General features: G+C 41.0%; 1 protein-coding gene across 7 annotated transcripts in view; it reads right to left on the bottom strand.

Moving 5' to 3' along the window:
• Nucleotides 1-18,437, bottom strand: part of ZCCHC2 (zinc finger CCHC-type containing 2) — a 34,146-nt gene extending 15,709 nt beyond the window's left edge. For 6 of the 7 annotated variants that reach the window (XM_075212949.1, XM_075212951.1, XM_075212952.1 and 3 more), the window contains exons 1-3: nucleotides 17,580-18,437; nucleotides 8,059-8,161; nucleotides 6,087-6,163 (exon numbers count right to left, since the gene is read on the bottom strand). In XM_075212949.1, the coding sequence (XP_075069050.1) occupies nucleotides 6,087-6,163; nucleotides 8,059-8,161; nucleotides 17,580-18,260 (861 nt within the window). In that variant the 5' untranslated portion in view covers nucleotides 18,261-18,437. The remainder of the gene's footprint in view (nucleotides 1-6,086; nucleotides 6,164-8,058; nucleotides 8,162-17,579) is intronic. The other variant, XM_075212955.1, reaches the window with a different exon arrangement.
• Between the last annotated feature and the right edge of the window lie 303 nt (nucleotides 18,438-18,740).

Genomic DNA, 18,740 nt, shown 5'->3' with positions numbered 1-18,740 from the left:
GGGGGACAGAGGAGATGGACAGCGTGGCAGAGGAGCTGGGACAGCGTGAGAGGGCAGAGGAGGGGGGCAGAGGTCAGAGGAGCTGGGACAGCTTGACAGAGGTCAGAGGAGCTGGGACAGCTTGACAGAGGTCAGAGGAGCTGGGACAGCTTGACAGAGGTCAGAGGAGCTGGGACAGCTTGACAGAGGTCAGAGGAGCTGGGACAGCTTGACAGAGGTCAGAGGAGCTGGGACAGCTTGACAGAGGTCAGAGGAGCTGGGACAGCTTGACAGAGGTCAGAGGAGCTGGGACAGCTTGACAGAGGTCAGAGGAGCTGGGACAGCTTGACAGAGGTCAGAGGAGCTGGGACAGCTTGACAGAGGTCAGAGGAGCTGGGACAGCTTGACAGAGGTCAGAGGAGCTGGGACAGCTTGACAGAGGTCAGAGGAGCTGGGACAGCTTGACAGAGGTCAGAGGAGCTGGGACAGCTTGACAGAGGTCAGAGGAGCTGGGACAGCTTGACAGAGGTCAGAGGAGCTGGGACAGCTTGACAGAGGTCAGAGGAGCTGGGACAGCTTGACAGAGGTCAGAGGAGCTGGGACAGCTTGACAGAGGTCAGAGGAGCTGGGACAGCTTGACAGAGGTCAGAGGAGCTGGGACAGCTTGACAGAGGTCAGAGGAGCTGGGACAGCTTGACAGAGGTCAGAGGAGCTGGGACAGCTTGACAGAGGTCAGAGGAGCTGGGACAGCTTGACAGAGGTCAGAGGAGCTGGGACAGCTTGACAGAGGTCAGAGGAGCTGGGACAGCTTGACAGAGGTCAGAGGAGCTGGGACAGCTTGACAGAGGTCAGAGGAGCTGGGACAGCTTGACAGAGGTCAGAGGAGCTGGGACAGCTTGACAGAGGTCAGAGGAGCTGGGACAGCTTGACAGAGGTCAGAGGAGCTGGGACAGCTTGACAGAGGTCAGAGGAGCTGGGACAGCTTGACAGAGGTCAGAGGAGCTGGGACAGCTTGACAGAGGTCAGAGGAGCTGGGACAGCTTGACAGAGGTCAGAGGAGCTGGGACAGCTTGACAGAGGTCAGAGGAGCTGGGACAGCTTGACAGAGGTCAGAGGAGCTGGGACAGCTTGACAGAGGTCAGAGGAGCTGGGACAGCTTGACAGAGGTCAGAGGAGCTGGGACAGCTTGACAGAGGTCAGAGGAGCTGGGACAGCTTGACAGAGGTCAGAGGAGCTGGGACAGCTTGACAGAGGTCAGAGGAGCTGGGACAGCTTGACAGAGGTCAGAGGAGCTGGGACAGCTTGACAGAGGTCAGAGGAGCTGGGACAGCTTGACAGAGGTCAGAGGAGCTGGGACAGCTTGACAGAGGTCAGAGGAGCTGGGACAGCTTGACAGAGGTCAGAGGAGCTGGGACAGCTTGACAGAGGTCAGAGGAGCTGGGACAGCTTGACAGAGGTCAGAGGAGCTGGGACAGCTTGACAGAGGTCAGAGGAGCTGGGACAGCTTGACAGAGGTCAGAGGAGCTGGGACAGCTTGACAGAGGTCAGAGGAGCTGGGACAGCTTGACAGAGGTCAGAGGAGCTGGGACAGCTTGACAGAGGTCAGAGGAGCTGGGACAGCTTGACAGAGGTCAGAGGAGCTGGGACAGCTTGACAGAGGTCAGAGGAGCTGGGACAGCTTGACAGAGGTCAGAGGAGCTGGGACAGCTTGACAGAGGTCAGAGGAGCTGGGACAGCTTGACAGAGGTCAGAGGAGCTGGGACAGCTTGACAGAGGTCAGAGGAGCTGGGACAGCTTGACAGAGGTCAGAGGAGCTGGGACAGCTTGACAGAGGTCAGAGGAGCTGGGACAGCTTGACAGAGGTCAGAGGAGCTGGGACAGCTTGACAGAGGTCAGAGGAGCTGGGACAGCTTGACAGAGGTCAGAGGAGCTGGGACAGCTTGACAGAGGTCAGAGGAGCTGGGACAGCTTGACAGAGGTCAGAGGAGCTGGGACAGCTTGACAGAGGTCAGAGGAGCTGGGACAGCATGGCAGATGAGCTGGGACAGCGTGACAGAGGGCAGAGGAGGGGGGACAGCGTGACAGAGGGCAGAAGAGGGGGGACAGCATGAGAGGGGGCAGCGTGAGAGAGGGCAGAGTGTCTGGATGCAGAGGGGGCATTTTTGCATACAACTAAATAAGCATTTCTGTCCTGATCTAAATACTTATTACAATTACATTGACCCAACTACTTCTAAAACAGGACTGCTCGGTAATTATTTTGGAGGGGTGCCTTAAAAAAATTATGGAGACTCTAAGGGTGCCGCGAACTGCAAAAGTTTGGGAACCACTGGTCTAAATGATTAACAGCAGACTTGTTACACCCAGCTACATCATAGGATTGAATGACAGAATTTGCATATTGAAAAATATATATCACTCAATAATGTTACACAAGGTTGTTTCAGACGGGCTCAAATCCTCTAAAATGTTGTCACAAATGGTTTACATGTCTGGTCATAGTAAACTGACAACAATAAAACGTGTGTCCTTCAAAAGCTTTACAACATAATTAGACACATTAATTTCTCTTCATTTACAATGCATGTCTATTTAGGCCAATCTATGCACACTACTATATACACAAACCTACCATGTAATAAAATACCAGAGCTTACATCTTTGACTCAAACACTCCCTCCCCCAATATTATAGCAAACTGCTGTTATAAGGTTATTAAACAGCATCAGAAAAATGTACCATCCACAAATCAATCAATCAATCTAGGAGGCCTCACAGAAGTCATTTGACTTTGGTTAAGTATGTAGCAGTAATTTCACAGTTGAACTGTTGGTGTTAACCAGTTAGGATTGCTCAGATATTTGCAATGAAATGAAATGCAAATATGCTCAGAGTCTGCTTACATAGTTATGAGACTTCAAAATACTTTTGCAAACAATGTGGTTGTCTTCCTATATCTGATGGTCAATTGCAGAAATATCAAATGTATGAAGTCATATGCCGTAACATATGCTTTTACACACTGAATATATATATCTTTCTGAATTTTTTTATTTATTTCTCGTCTTACATTTTGCAAACTTTTCCTCTGACAGACACTTATCGCCTCAAATAAACGAGGAAGGGGAGTTTCACAGAAGGACCAGGTAATCCAGGATGCAGTTATTAATTTATATAACCACCCAACAAGCATATCTATAATATAAATGCTTAGTGGCGTGTGTTAGTCTGTCTGTGTGTGTGGAAAAAATAAAACCAAGCTGCAGCGCCACCTGCTGGGCGGAGTTATACACTGACCTACTAAATTCTTAGTGTGAGTGGAAAAAAAATTCAGAAAGGGCTGAAATTTGGTATACTAAGATGTTTTTAATTTGTTAATTTAATTTGTTAATTGTTAAAAGTGTTTATAAAGATTTTAAAAAAAATATATATATATTTCTTGAAGGAGAAGTGACAGTTGGGAGTGGTTGGTGGTTGCCGGGGGTGACAGTGGGGAGTGGTTGGTGGTTGCCGGGGGTGACAGTGGGGAGTGGTTGGTGGTTGCCGGGGGTGACAGTGGGGAGTGGTTGGTGGTTGCCGGGGGTGACAGTGGGGAGTGGTTGGTGGTTGCCGGGGGTGACAGAGTGAGAGGAGTGTGATACTCAGGACCGCTGAGAGAGATCCTTGTGTCTGGATAGACATCTGGATAGATGTGGCGATGAAAATGAAGGATGAGGTGATGGAGAAGAATGATGAGGTGGTGACATGTGGAAAAAAAAACACGTTAAAAAAGGGCGCTTACGTCGGGAAGCAACGCTCTTCCCCTGAGGAGGCCTGGGCTATGGCCCAAATGCATGACAAGAACCTTTTTAACACCTTAAGTAGCTTGATTTGACTACAATACATGAGTATCATGCACGGGTTAACATATATATATATATATATATATATATACACACATACATATATACATATACATATACATATACATATACACACACATACAAAAAAGTGTTTTAAACACAATCAGAGCAGCCGGGCAGCACACTGTCACTGCCAAACGGACCTGCACATACTGTGCAGCCGTCGGCAGCAAACCCCTGCTGGGGGGACGATTGCCCCGATCGCACCCCCCTGGATCCGCCACTGTACACATGTGTGTTCATGATGTAAAATTACCTCTCGAAAATGAGTTTGACCCCTCAACTCGTCAATAATGTCAGTATACCAAATTTCAGCCATTTTTGAGGGTTTTTTTCCACACACACTAAGAATTTAGTGGGTCAGTTAACCCGTGCATGATACTCATGCATTCTAGTCAAATCAAGCTACTTAAGGTGTTAAAAACTCCCCACTGTCACCCCCGGCAACCACCAACCACTCCCAACTGTCACTTCTCCTTCAAGAAATATATAGGTCAGTGTATAACTCTGCCCAGCAGGTGGTGCTGCAGCTTGTTTTTTTTTTTCACACACAGACAGACTAACACACGCCACTAGACATTTATATTATAGATAGATATATAAATATATATATATATATATATATACACATACACACACAGACTTATTGCACAAATGTTTGAGAATATGTAGTGAAGCTAGGGGAATTACAGTTATAGGGATTAACCCATAACATAATTGTGGGGAATAAGGCCTAATCATAACTGGCATATAAATGTGGTATATCAAATGGTTCCATTAATAAATTGAGCTACTAAGGTGTAAAATGTGAAGTCAGAGGGTGTGTTTACCTAGCAGCCCACCTCTATGTTAAAAGATAACAGCACCACTTTCAGGGTAAGCTGAGCAGCATCAAAGGCCCCTGGGGTGAGCTACATCCTGACATAGGAGAGTTTTTTTTGACACTGAGAAACTATAAGGAGCAGTTCACAGCTTGTGGCCTTACACAAAGATGATGGCTTGTTGAATGTTATATAGACAAATATAATTCAGTTTCCAAAATGCAACTTTAAATTAATAAAAGGGTGATCAACCACATATTCCTCAATAGCATGAAGGGCAGCCCATATGTCAAATCAAGCTGTCACACTGAGAAGTTGAGGAAATGAGTATAAGCTCAACAAATACGCTGAGCCTAGGCCTGTTTGGTATTTAAATGTGCAGGAGATTATGACCAGCTTATTGGCGTAGGAGTTATATCTCGAATATATGTGAGAAAAGTTAAGACAGGTCAAAACTTAGGAATAGATTTGAACAACCCTAGGTGATACCCAGGGGACATTTCCGCCCCCCACATTAGCATCCACATTGCCCCTGTGAATGTCGTCCCATTTGATCTTGCTTAAAAAAAATGTGTTGTGAAGGGACAAATTGTCAGTCTTTTGGAAAATCAGTCATCATTGATAAGATGTTTATCTTCAAGCCAATTTCCATTGGCTCAGAATATACCACTGTCTGTAAATTATACTCTGAATTTAATCCCTTTATTTTAAATCTGTTTTGCTTGTCTATGTCAATTGTTTAATACTTGTTTATATAACCTGTAAGCATTGTACTTTTTGTTTATTAAATTTAAAATGTAATTAGTTACGTCCTTTTTGCTCTAAATGAATTCAGAGCCTTGTATGAAGATTGCTTAACTATGCTAACCCTTAAAATGCTGAGGTGTGAATTGTGAATACATTTGTACACCAAGAAGAGTGTGTGCCTGCATGTACATTTGTGTCATAGAGCCTTGAGGGGTTAAGTGTTAACCATTTGATTGCTGGTGTGTGCCTTGCTAACCTGTGAGTAACAAGGAGTGCTCATTGTGTGTCAGTGGGAGAAAGTATATTGGGGTCCTATTGCCCTTATTCAATAGGTGGTAGCAAAACCGAAGTGGGTGTGGTTGACAGAGCGCTGTTTGGGGGCAAATCTGTAACCTATGCGATAGGTGAGAGGAAGCTTGAGTGCTGTATTCGTGTGTAACCGCATACAGTAAACCCTTCCAAGTCACGAGTGGTAACGCTAATTAGGAGAGGTTTCCTGACAAAATAGAGGTGATATATTGTTTGACTGTGTGAATATAGGATAAGATATTAAATCAGGGAGTAGCTATAAGTGGCTATTCTTGGTAGAATATAAAAAATACAAATAAGCTAATCAATGATACATACAACTTCTCACCTCAAATGTGTAGTCTGAACTCTTGTCAGCTCTCCTTCTTTGTACATGTTTAATATTTATGTTCTCAATGTGTACAGCTGAAAAACAAACATCAAGAAAATATTTAGCAACTGACGGATCTGCAGAAAGTAATAATAAATGCCCAAATTGGATAGGCAGATGGACCTGTCATGGCAAGACATGTACGACATAATCTGACAAAACAGCAGAACTTTTGGGGTTATTATAGAACCAAGCACTACTGCTAAAAGTCTGAATAAATCCCGCAACCTTTTATGCACACTACATATGCTGAGGGATTTGCAATCTTTGTTTTTCCTGCTTTCCTACCTTTTCTGGTAGACTTTTTTGAGGATACTATGGTTAGCTTTGGTTGTGACCATAGCTGGAGTCAGCCAACTGGTGCAGACACTTAGGTATACCATCCTCCATATAACTTTAAGAAAAGTTAGATCTCACCAGCAGGTAATGTCTGTCCAATGAACACTGTACTGTACAACTATTTTAAGTTCCTGTAATGGCTATTAGAGGTTGCTGGTTACTGAAAGAGGGTATAACTCTGTGGGAATGTGGAGTCACTGGTACACTATGGCTAGTATGTGAGGACACTGGTACCGAAGCGTCCAATAGCTGGGTATAATATACTGGTCATTTAGGTCATATAATATATTTTGCATAATACCCATGCGTTTCCTTATAAAATTACTAGTTCCAAAATGTTGGTCCTGGCTCCTAAGTTTCAAAGAAATGTGTCACTGCAACCTTAATTTATGTGTATAATTTAAATGTTGCACGTTTTCTATAAATACACTTTTGCTGAACATAGTTAACATTTTTACTGTTTAACTGTTGGAATAAATGTTAACACATGGTAGAGAATCAGTATTTTCTAGTTATAATCCTTTATGTTGTCACGCCAAATATTCTTGGCCAAATTGCCCAGACACTGCAGTGTGTGGCATACCAAATAAGTGATTACAATACATTTTTAGTGGATTTGATTAGACAAAATAGAATATCTGACGAGCAAAAGACCCACATTCATTCTTGTGTGAGGTAATCGGCCACACTTATTTTACACAAATTGAGTAGATTTTGCTAGAGTTGATAAATGCCATTTACACCCATAAACCTCTGAACATAAAAATGGTTTAGATTGTTTTCATATTATTCAATAAAAGTGCTTAACTTTACTACAGCTACAATTCTATATAATAATTATTTAATAGCAAACAGCAAAATTAGGGGAATATATGATTCCTTCAGCACCGTACAATGCGTCCGAATGTTGACTCCAAGGGGTAAATGTAAAAGGGAAGTTAACCCTTTACAATGCAGCGCCGCTTGAAATTTAATCGCGGAAGAGGCTGAACACGCGGGTGTTGAAGAACCCGCATATTGATACATTTACCCCCAAGAGTTAATTTGGTACCCAAGCTGAAGACATGAAAAGCCATTCTTCCTTAATATTACTATCATAAAACCATTTTTCCCTGAGTCCTGTAACAGTTAATGGTCTTTATTTAGTTTTGAATTAGTATCTCCTTAAATAATACTGATGGCATTCTTTTAAGTTAATTAAAATGGGGATTTCCATTTTTCTTTCATCTGGGAGAGGAAACATTTTGACTAGACAAAAGATCCAACTGTGGGAGACCCACCGAAATTGCAGGGACCTGCCCATAACACGGATATCAAATGGGCAGTCTGTGCGGTGTTGTGATAGTATCAGCTCTTTAAAATATAACATACGCTGGTAAGAGCCAGTTAATCAATACAATTTGTAAAACTATTAATAGATGTGTAATATAATAAAACATTTTGACAAACGGGTACAAAATCAGTAAGTGCTGTGGTATCACTAGCCCATAATGTTGTGACCCACATTTGAGACCTTGAAATCAGCATGTAGCTCTTATCTTGGAGTCTTACTATATGAAATAAACAGGCAACATTTGGTTGACAGACATACCTTCTTGTTGAAGATTGTGAGTTGTTGCACTGACTCCATTACGAGTACCTTTACTGACATCTACAGGTTTCTCGCCTCTTGACAAATATTCATGGATGTTCTCCTATGAAAAGAAGTGCAAACATTATATAAATTGTACCTAAATTGACAGCATAATATAATGTTAAAAAGAAGTCTAGGTTATGCAAATTCAAAGGCAGCAACCTCAAGGGAAGGGAGGGTAAAGCAACAGTTGTGAAATAAAGTACACTGGCAACTTCATTTTGCAGCTACGTCCTTATTGACAACCCACCAATATTTTAAAGGGGGGAAATTTATTTGAAAAGTGTGTCTGTTATTAATAAATAGTAGCAGAAGGGGACACAGGTGGTGTATTGTGTGCCTAGGTTGATGAAAGAGTAAAGAATCCTGAACAGTACTTTTTTTGTAATTTGTGCATGCAATAATTTGTTTATTTTATTCTGGTGTATCCATATTGCTGTGAATTCAGGTTAGTGCTATAAACTGTAATTCTTATAAAGCTGAAATTCAATGTAAAATAAAAAACAAAAAAGTAACGTGTGTGTACTTCCTTATTTTACATAAGCTATACTGGCGTATTCAATAGAAACAGAATTTGAGTGCAAAAAAGAACATACCTATCCATCTAGAGTGCAAAAAGAATGGACAAAGTATTATACTATTGAGAAGTGCTGTCTCAAAATCACAGTGCTCTGTATGTGAAGTGAAACAATATTGCATTATGTTTTGTATCAAGAAACCATTCTGTCATGTTCAGGCTGCAAAAGCAGTGTTTCCCATGTATATTTCTCCCTTATAATGAATCTTATTTCCACAGAGTTTTGAAGACAAGACAACAAGTACTTGCTTGTGTACACAGGTATTCAAAAATACCTGTTAAAAGTTTAGACAAAGCCTTGTACTTTGTCCTCGTTTTTAACCAAGCATCCCTAAGTGTAGTGTAGTGTAAATACTTAATGAGCGCTCCCATATAAATCCAGTGTACTGTAACGAGTTAATTCTGGAGAAAACACTGAAAATTATGCAAAGCATACAGTTGTCAGAATGTGTCTTTGTCCATTTGCTTAAGATCAACATCTGTTTATACAAGTCAAGGGAGCAGACAATTCTATACTGTAGAGAGATGACTGATGTGAAATACAGAGGGGGCTGACTTATTGTTATTACCTTCTTTTTCATCATTATTTTCAATGTACCTCAATGTAAGTGTACAAGGTTATGAGAAGTCCAATCTAATTAACATATTTAGTTTTGGCATGAAGACTTACTATGAATAGTTTTCTTGGTGAGGAAGTGAACCAAATGCAATGCACTAGACCTGATGGCAATTACAAAGTCTAATAAAAGATTCTTAACACGATGTATGGCATTTCTGAAACACATTCCAGACAAATAAGACTGAGAGCAGTTTATCCATGGACAGCATTAAATTAAATCAGATACTATTGTAACATCTTTGTATACAATCATGTTTCAATATTAAATGTAAATCCCTTATGACAGTGTCCCATTTACACAAGCAAGATTTTGACTGACTGCAGCAATGTTTTTGGATAAGAAAGCTGCTCCTCTGTCTATCTTTGTATGCACTGTATGTCTGACTTGTCATACTGTCCATTTGCAAACAATCATTTTATGCTACCATACTGTAAGGTGTCACTTAATACGTGCGAGTAGTCAACATCTATAAATACCCCTGTTAGTAACTTTCAAAAGTGAAACATTTTCAGATAGCAGCCTAGTAGACTTATCACACTGTGGCGATATGCTAAATGTCAAACCAATACATGTCATCCTATGCCATATCTGGGTTCCTAAGGGATTGGGTGTAAGATTTAAAAAAAACAAAAAACCTTCACGACATGAAGAAAAAAAAAAAGACTGTATAAAACACAATGACGTGCATATTTGTTTTTAGAACTGTAAATTTATAAAAACTTTTTATGTTGAATAAAATTTCCCTAAGTAACCACACCTTCGGGACAGTGTAGTGAAAAGGGAGGAATTACAGTTATAATGATTAGCCCATAACGTAACTGTGGTGAATAGAACACAATCATAATACAGCATATCAATTTAATTCATGTACAAATTGTGTTACTCTCTAACCTAGCTTGTAATGCAAATGTCTTCAAAGAAAAGAGCTGCCCTCACAAGGGTAATTAGCTAACTCAATAGGGAGAACTCAATTGGCAAGGTTACTGTAAAAAGTAAGGTGGCCTGTGCACTATTACCGTTATTACAGTAATAGTGCGCTTAAATACCATTATTACGGTAGATTCAACGCTGGCTTTTTGCTCGCAGCTCCCTGAACTGTGAACAGAGCCGGTTAAATTTACCGTAACGGTAATAGGTATAACGATGCACTACTTCAGGGAAGGGGGGGGGGGGGGTGGGATTAAATTCCCCCAAATGTGTAAAATGTGAGGCCAGGAGTATTGGCCTGTGTTTATTCTGTGGCCCTGCAGGGTGCTGGCAGACCCAGGAGAGCTACAGGATAACATTGTCACCTTTAGAGGTAAATAAACAACTGCATGGACCTTATGGGGTGAGCTATGTTCTGGTGTTGGAGTGGTTTTTGGTACCTAGGGAGACAACAGGGAACCGTCCTAGTAAGGGGTCTTACACAAAGAGACATGGGCTTTTATATAGACAAATAATTCCACTTACAAAATACCACTTACAATCAATATTATTAGTGATCATCATCCTATTTATGAATATGTGGTTGGAGGGCAACCCATGTGTCGAATAAAGCTGTCGGTCACGCAGGGAATGAGAGGAAAGGAGTATCAGCTCAACTTATCCACTTGACCTATCTCTGATTGGTAAGTTTATATTGGAATTATTAATGATAAAATTGGATCTGTGTGACACTCGCCAGAAAAGATATGTTGTAGCATTGGGGATTAAACAGGGATGAAGTAAATTGTGGTTGTAAAACTTTGTCACAGGCCTCCCCTCAGGACCACCCCTTGGAGGAGGGGAAAGGTGAACTAGTGTCTTTAGAAGATGGAAGCACATTACATCATTTCATTTGATTTTTAAACCAGACTAAAAATCTCGTTCAACGCTGGAACAACATTGTTCCTATCCTGCACTGTACGTACGCACGACCATCTGCCAGACAATCTGTCAACAGTTCCTCCAATAGCGTGTATATTTAAATTTATGACGCTGTCTCTTACATCTCCCACGTGGTGCGCTGTCAAAACGTGAAGCAAATGGAAATAGTGATCTTTTAATGGCGAATAAAAAGTAAACCTATTTTTATATGCTCCATATGGCATATATGTGTTCCTGTATGCAAGCGTGTACAACAGTGTAACATGTGAAAACACATGCTCTCAAAAAAAGTCTCGTTACTTACTGATATAACGTGGCCATTTCCTCAAATATGCATTAAATACTTGTAATTTTGCCTGCTATCATACTGTCTATTTCTCTCTGTATATATATATATATATGTAATAACTACAGTCTCACTTCATTACATGGTGTGTTATATGCACACATATATATTTTTTCCCTATACCTCTACGTGTATTTTAGTTTCTTACGATAATAGCAGATTCTTTCTTCTTTCCTACCAGTTCTCTATTTCCAGTGTTCTTGCCATAGTGAGAAGAAAAAACCCCACAAGCTTTTCATTAGTTTACTGTGGTCATTATATTAAAATGAATTGTAATAAGTGCAACCAGAGTTCCCGGACGTACACTATACACTAGAAGGAATGACGATGTATTTCCTTTTCCTGATTATTTGTTTTTGGATGTGTGCTTTGGTTCAGCCCTTTATTTACATTTATTTAGCAAATTGCTGCAGGGACAGCATATATCTGTACAGTGTGTACGGAGTGACAATCTTTTTAGACAATGGTTATGAGACACAAAAAAATCACAGCTCTGTAAATTTACGATAAATTGTTTAAAAACGTCTATTGTGTGAATTTATCAGTACAGCTCTTGCACGCATGAATCAGCATGCTGATCGGGACTTCAGTCGTTGGTAAAATCGTTGTGTACCCAGCCTAACTTGCAGTCATTTATAAATAGATTAACATCTATTACTTGCATTATATTATAGGTTATGGACGTGTTGATTGCCTATAATGACATCATCATTTCAAATGTTCCATGCAGAAACAACTGAATGGAGTTCTGGTAAGCTGAACAGTAAGTAGGGTGATTTTTTTTTTCTTTCTGAAAGCTATAAAGTATAAAAAGTTTTAAGGAAATAATGTGCAGTAACTTTACACCTTCTGCCCAAATCATTTTAGGTGTAACTTCTAAATAGGTTACCATCCCTTTAAATTGACTAGGGGAGATTATTTTTATACAGTGGAAAGAATGAAACAATGTTAGGTCTAACATAAACAGTGTGTCCCTCTGAGTTCTTTGCTCTGTTATGTCATAGGAGGATTCCCTGTTCTCAGAGACAGCTGGAATGCAGGATTCTAGCAGAGCCAGTTAGAGATGTTACACACATCCCCTTTACAGCCACTCAGCTTCTCTAAGCAATATTTAGACCACATATAAGAAGACTTCTACAGGATTGGTATTTAAGGCCTATGGAAGGTGAAAATAGCACAACCACATGTACTAACCTGATGTGGCAGCAGAACCTAATATTCATTCCACCTCATTTAACAAGAGTAATTCTTTCTTTAGAAGATCATAAAAATGACAGAAACAGACTTCAGCTTCAGACTGGAGTCTCAAATCACACATGCAACTGCAAAAGATACTCCCGAGAACAATTAAAAAAAGAAAAAAAAAAGACATCACAAAATGATGTGGTTTCTCAGTGAGGTGCCACAATATTTTACAAACTTCCACTCCGGCACTGACACGGTCATGCACTGTCATGCAACGTACTAGACTATTACGTGTGAAGTTGTAATCCCAATGGGATTTTTTTCACAAACTTATTCTTTAAGACATCTGATCCCATTGTTCATGTTGCATTGTTTTAGGAGTGGAATAATGTTTACATGCCATTGATTCATCTTACATCAGTTTAAAGGTCAGACCCTTCCTAGTAATTAAAGTGATCTATACCTAATAATGCTCATACACGGATACAGGAAAGTTAATGCTATTAAGAATAGGATCAAACTACAGTGTGTAGATTTAGAAAAGCAATTTGTAGACCCCGTTTAAAAAAGTGGTATTTATCCCATGTTAAACAGTTGTGCTCACCCACGTGTGAATGAATGCAGAGCTATCAGCACCGCAATCACTGAATTTTATGCAGAAAGACACAGGTATTTAAGAAAATGCATTTGTGTTTGTTTTTGTCTTTTTTAAAGCTTGTGCATAATGACAATCTGCTTCTACATAAGGCCATGTACACAATAGCACTTGAAATATGGTTAGGGCATGTTAAAAACTTATATTACCGGCATTGCATTTATTCAGGTTTGAATGCATTTAAATATGTTTACAAGCGAGCTAAATATGTGCTTTATTTTTCAAACATGTATCTGTGGGGAAAAAAAAGGATATTTTCTTCTTAACTCAAGCCGAACATATATGATTACAATATACTCCCAATAAGATAAGATAACAACTGTGTTGATTCACGGAAACGAAACAAGAAGCATTCAAAATAATGAAGCTCAACTTATACACACGTAAAAACCCAAATATGTCTGGTTTCATTTGGTACACCGATTCTTCTTTTCCCAACTGTTTACACATGCTTAACTTGCATTCAAAACACATAATAAATGCAGAATATTAAGGACAGTGGGTTCATAGCATAAGAATCAATGATTCCAATGCGGTGTTGAGTTAACACTGATTACACAGTTTTCCCCCAGTGCTTTGAAGTCAGATAAAACTTGTGTAAATGGGCCCTTACTTGGTTTCTTGTTGACAAGAGGAGCAGGTACATGGTAGAATCACTGGCATAGCCAGGAAACAGCTAGAAGGACCATGCCTTATGTGTGTTAATATGCCAGCAACGCCAACAAGAACAAAACGGTCATGACAATTCTATAGCAAAAGAAACTTATCAATAGCCATTATGAGCAATACCTAACAACCATCTATGCATCTCCAGAACGCAGAATTTCAACTAAAATACATTTTCTTTTCTCTTAAAATACAGAGCGCAACACTATTCGTTTTGAGAGAGCGGAGATTTTGGAGCATTATCTGAATGCTAAAACTATACAATTATAAATTACTTATTTAGCATATTCACAAGTGAATTGTTGCCTCATTACACTAAGGGGTAAATTTATCAAGCTGTGATTTTTCAGAGGGTTTGAAAAGTGCCTATAGCAACCATATTCTAGTTATTTATATAGTACATTCTACAAAATTATAGCTAGAACCCGATTGGTTGCATCTCCGCTGTCCAAACGCACCAGAAAATTGCAGCTTGATAAATTTACCCTTATGTTTCTAATAAGTGTTCTTTACTTTGAGGAGGGCAGTTATATGTTAACATGATTTACCAAACTATTTGTGAGTGTAAAACCAGCTGGCAAATAATACCACAGTCTTACTCTGTGCATTCATTCAGCACACCAGAGTATAAAGCTTCCAAGCACAGTATAATCTTATGAACACATATAAATGGATGTTTCAATGGCCTTTACGAAGACTGGAAGAGCAATCTTTCATAAACTACTTTCAATCTAGATAGTAAAATCAAACACCAAAACCAATCTGCAAGCATTGCATGTACAGAGTAGATAAAAGACTTTAAAAGTCATTCATAGGCTAAATTTACAAATAAATTCCAGTTGTCCCATTCTAGACGATGTTTGTCTGGATGAGACCACTATGTTTTAGATTATTTTTTTTTTTATAACTGATCATTTAAAGAGCCAATAAACCTAAACACATTTGTTCAATACAAAAACCATATATGAATATTTACATCTATAAGATCTCTATCCAGAAACATGCTATAAAGTTCAGAAAAACAGAGGGGAAACAAACAGAAAATATTTGCTTACATTTGGCAGTCCAAATGTTGTGTAGGTAAGATTTGTATCAGGTATTCTGCCTGCTAGCACTAACAGATACACGCAAGCTGGCAATAGGGATAAAACAAATAAAATAACCACATTAAAAATATTTCTTCTTTAAATATGTGACAAAAGGAAACTAAACTATATTTTGTTAACAAAAGCATAATCTTGAAAGTGTATGTTTGCCTAACTTAGGCAATTTTCTATATATAATACACTTAAAAAAGGTTTTCTACTTTAAGAGCTTCCCTTCCCCCAAGTCCACAGCACCCACATATAGCCCGGTACAATCAGACGCCAACTTCTATTTACTGACACTATTTAATCTCTCCGGCTTCAGGGAAACCAGAGCACCTTTGAATGTGATCGACAGAGGTCTCATTTATATGCTAGTTATGGTACCCTGCCAAGGCAACAAATATTTGGGACCCCAGGGAAAAAGGACATTACCAATGTTTTATTATTAGGTTGTGGAGGACAGATATAGGAGAACCCTATCTCCAGACAAACTTATATATTTATTTTTTTTGTCTCTCAAAGTTATTCTGACAATAGACATGCACCCCCAAAACTTCAAAATTAGATTAACCAGGAAGGCTGAAAGGGAGAATTAAGCACGTAGTGCATAATGTTCACAAGAGATCTCCCCGTGACCAAAAGATTTCTGTTCACATAAGCTATAAAACTGTTTGCATAAAAACTTGTGCATGTTAGTTAGTAGGTCTTTAAAATACAATTTTGATTTTAGAGTTAAGATAATCAATAACAGTGTCCTGTTTCACAACCAGCATACTGAAACAATAAGTTAGGAGAGAACATCCTCTATGACAGGTAACTCATTAGTAGGGCAGAATAAAAAGAGAAGGTGTTTACAAACATATTCAAGTTACCCCAGCAACCATTTAAACTGACCAATAGCCAGAATCTAAACTACAACATATGTTTACCATGTTCACATTTAATTGCTCAAACCAAATATATACAATAAATGTTATGCTAATTAAAGCACAAGTTGATAATATCCTGTTACAGTGTAACATTTTCAGCTAAATGCTGTATTGCAATGTGAGGTAGGGGTACACAAGGGCCCAGGCCTATTGTATGCCAGTTCAGAATGCAAAGCAAGCATTATTAGTTGGCACCATAGTAATTCTTCATCTCACCTTCACTTACCTAATCCATGGTACCACTTACAAAGATTTGTGTGAGTGCATATGTGAAAAAATGTGCATCTCAATTATTTGCTGACATGCATGGACATTTGCATATGAAAGGACACAACTGTATGGGTAAGATTGGGGTAGAAGATATCTCGACACACACAGTGGGTTGTGACGGATTTTAGTGCCACCCTGTATTTAGATTACAATGCCATTTCACTGATGGTTCCTTGCCAGAAACAATCCTTAAAAAAGTCTATAGTGATAGCTAGTTTGAAATTATTATTTAAATTGTGTATGACAGAAGTGAACTATAACATTGTAAACGTCACAAAGTATTATCAAGAATGACAAGTTCACTGATAGCCATAAATATTAAGCGTCCAGAGATATAAGGTAGCCAATTATTTTTGTTGATTTGTAAGGTGCCACAGTGCTCCGCAGGCAATACTCTTTTTAAACAACTGTGTCAGCCTCTCTCTAGAAGACAACAAGAAAAGGGCAGAAAAGAAGTTAACACAAAGCAAATTAATACTACATAAACTTGGAATGGTAGCCAAAGCATTTAGCACTATTTTACATGTGCACACTGGGTGCAATTATTTTATAATACAATTAAATGAGCGTATGTCATTCTCAGTGGGCTGCGTGATAAAATCACCCAATAAAACAGAGACCAGTAATGCAGACATGCCAAGATAGAAGGAGAAGAGGTTTGATCGTGAACCTAGGAGTAGGCCCCATTTGTAATTTAGAGAGATTATGTATTCGCGATGAAGCGGTAAGGTTTCTATAATGTCAGCTCAGGTTTAATAAATCAGGCCCCGCGCGGGGATAGCTGGCGCTCCCCCTGTCAGGCCCCGCGCGGGGATAGCTGGCGCTCACCGTCAAGCATGAGTAACCGGATCTAGACAACCCTTTCCTTATGCTCTTCTAATATTCTATCACCCTCAGTAGTACCTCTTTCACTGCTTCCCTAGCCCTCTTATCTTAACCTTTGGGCTACTTGCTGCTTGTTACTACCATCACTCTCACGCACTGTCCCTCATATAATTTGATCTATATTACCACGTTATTGTATTCATTTAGTATGTCTGGTCTTTGTATTTTGTTCCTCATGTATCATGTTATGGATCCCTGCTTTCTGTATATGTCATGTTTGGTGCTACAGACCCTGTGTGGCACCTTATAAATAAATAACAATAATAATAATAATTCCCTGCGAGCCAACCAAGCATGTGGGCTACGACAGGAGCACTTACAGTGGGCGTGTGAGGGGTGAATGCTGGCTGGGACTGATGAGTCTGGCTACCCAATCCTCACCATAGTAACCATCCCCACACCCCAATTACCTCAGACCGGCTCTTCCTGCACATGGCCTCCCGGAGCTGCTCCAGACGCTCCCGCAGGGTGACCCTCTGGTGGAAGGAGAAGGCCGGGTGCAGGGACGCCATGGTGAAGAGAAGCAGCAGTTCCTCCCGGGGCTCCCGGTTCTCCTGCTCCCAGATCCCCAACAGTCCCTCAGTACCTATGGCTGGAAGCAGCAGAAGGCGGTACAGGCGACCCGCTACATCCCGATTCTCGGAGCTGAGCAGCGCCAAGTAGACGATAAGCTTAGAGCGGGAGACCGGATCACACAGGTCCCCCAATAATTGCTGCAGGCCGAACCCCGGCTCTCCGCCCAGCCCATTGGCTCTCGTCTCATAGTCCCGCAGATAGTGACAGTCCTTGCGGGCCAAGTCCTCCAGGCAGGAGCCCAGGAAACGCAGCTCCAGCGGGTTACACAAATCTAACAAGCCGCAGACGAACTCCAGTCTCTGAGCTGGGCCCAGAGACTGCACGAACCACTCATACACAGCCTCACGCTGCAGAGAGCCCGGCCCGGGCACACTCTTCGTCGTCGCCGGGCAGTCGCGAAGGGGGCAGGGGCGAGAGCACATCCCGACGCTGGCAGCCCGCTCTTCCTCCTCGTCCTCCTCCTCATCCGATGCCCTATGCTTGCTTTTCCTCTGGGGCAGCTTCATCTTCAGCATTATCGGCTCGTCTAGCCGGCCAACATCCGAGAGCTCACGCAGGCAGAGCCGTTCCCATGCCCACTATCCCAGATAGGCTGTGTGGCGAGCGGGCGCTGGGCGTGTGAGGGGAGGATCTAGCGCCGACTTCCAGAACGCTCGTTCTCTTTCCCCGGGTTCCACTGCCTGAGCTGTGACGTAGCACCATTGTGGCGTCAACGCCAGTCAGCCTAGGAAGCCCAGCTGTATGATTGGCTACCAGAGGGATCCCCGCCACCCGCTCACTACACTATCACTCTGCCAACCCCCGCCCGGGATCTCTTACTGTCGTGGGGCACGTTGTTGGTTCAAAAAACTTACCCTATGTTCATTTATCCTATGTTCTCTCACATGTCCGTAATTCTACACAGCCATATATAGATTTGTAATCCTACATTTACCACATATAACGGCAGTTCGGTGTTGCTGGTTATTTCCAGATTTTTGCAAATAAAATGAACA

The sequence above is a fragment of the Mixophyes fleayi genome, chromosome 5 (genome assembly GCF_038048845.1).
Source record: "Mixophyes fleayi isolate aMixFle1 chromosome 5, aMixFle1.hap1, whole genome shotgun sequence".
Classification (NCBI taxonomy): domain Eukaryota; kingdom Metazoa; phylum Chordata; class Amphibia; order Anura; family Limnodynastidae; genus Mixophyes; species Mixophyes fleayi.
This window is presented reverse-complemented; position numbering and strand designations above follow the sequence as displayed.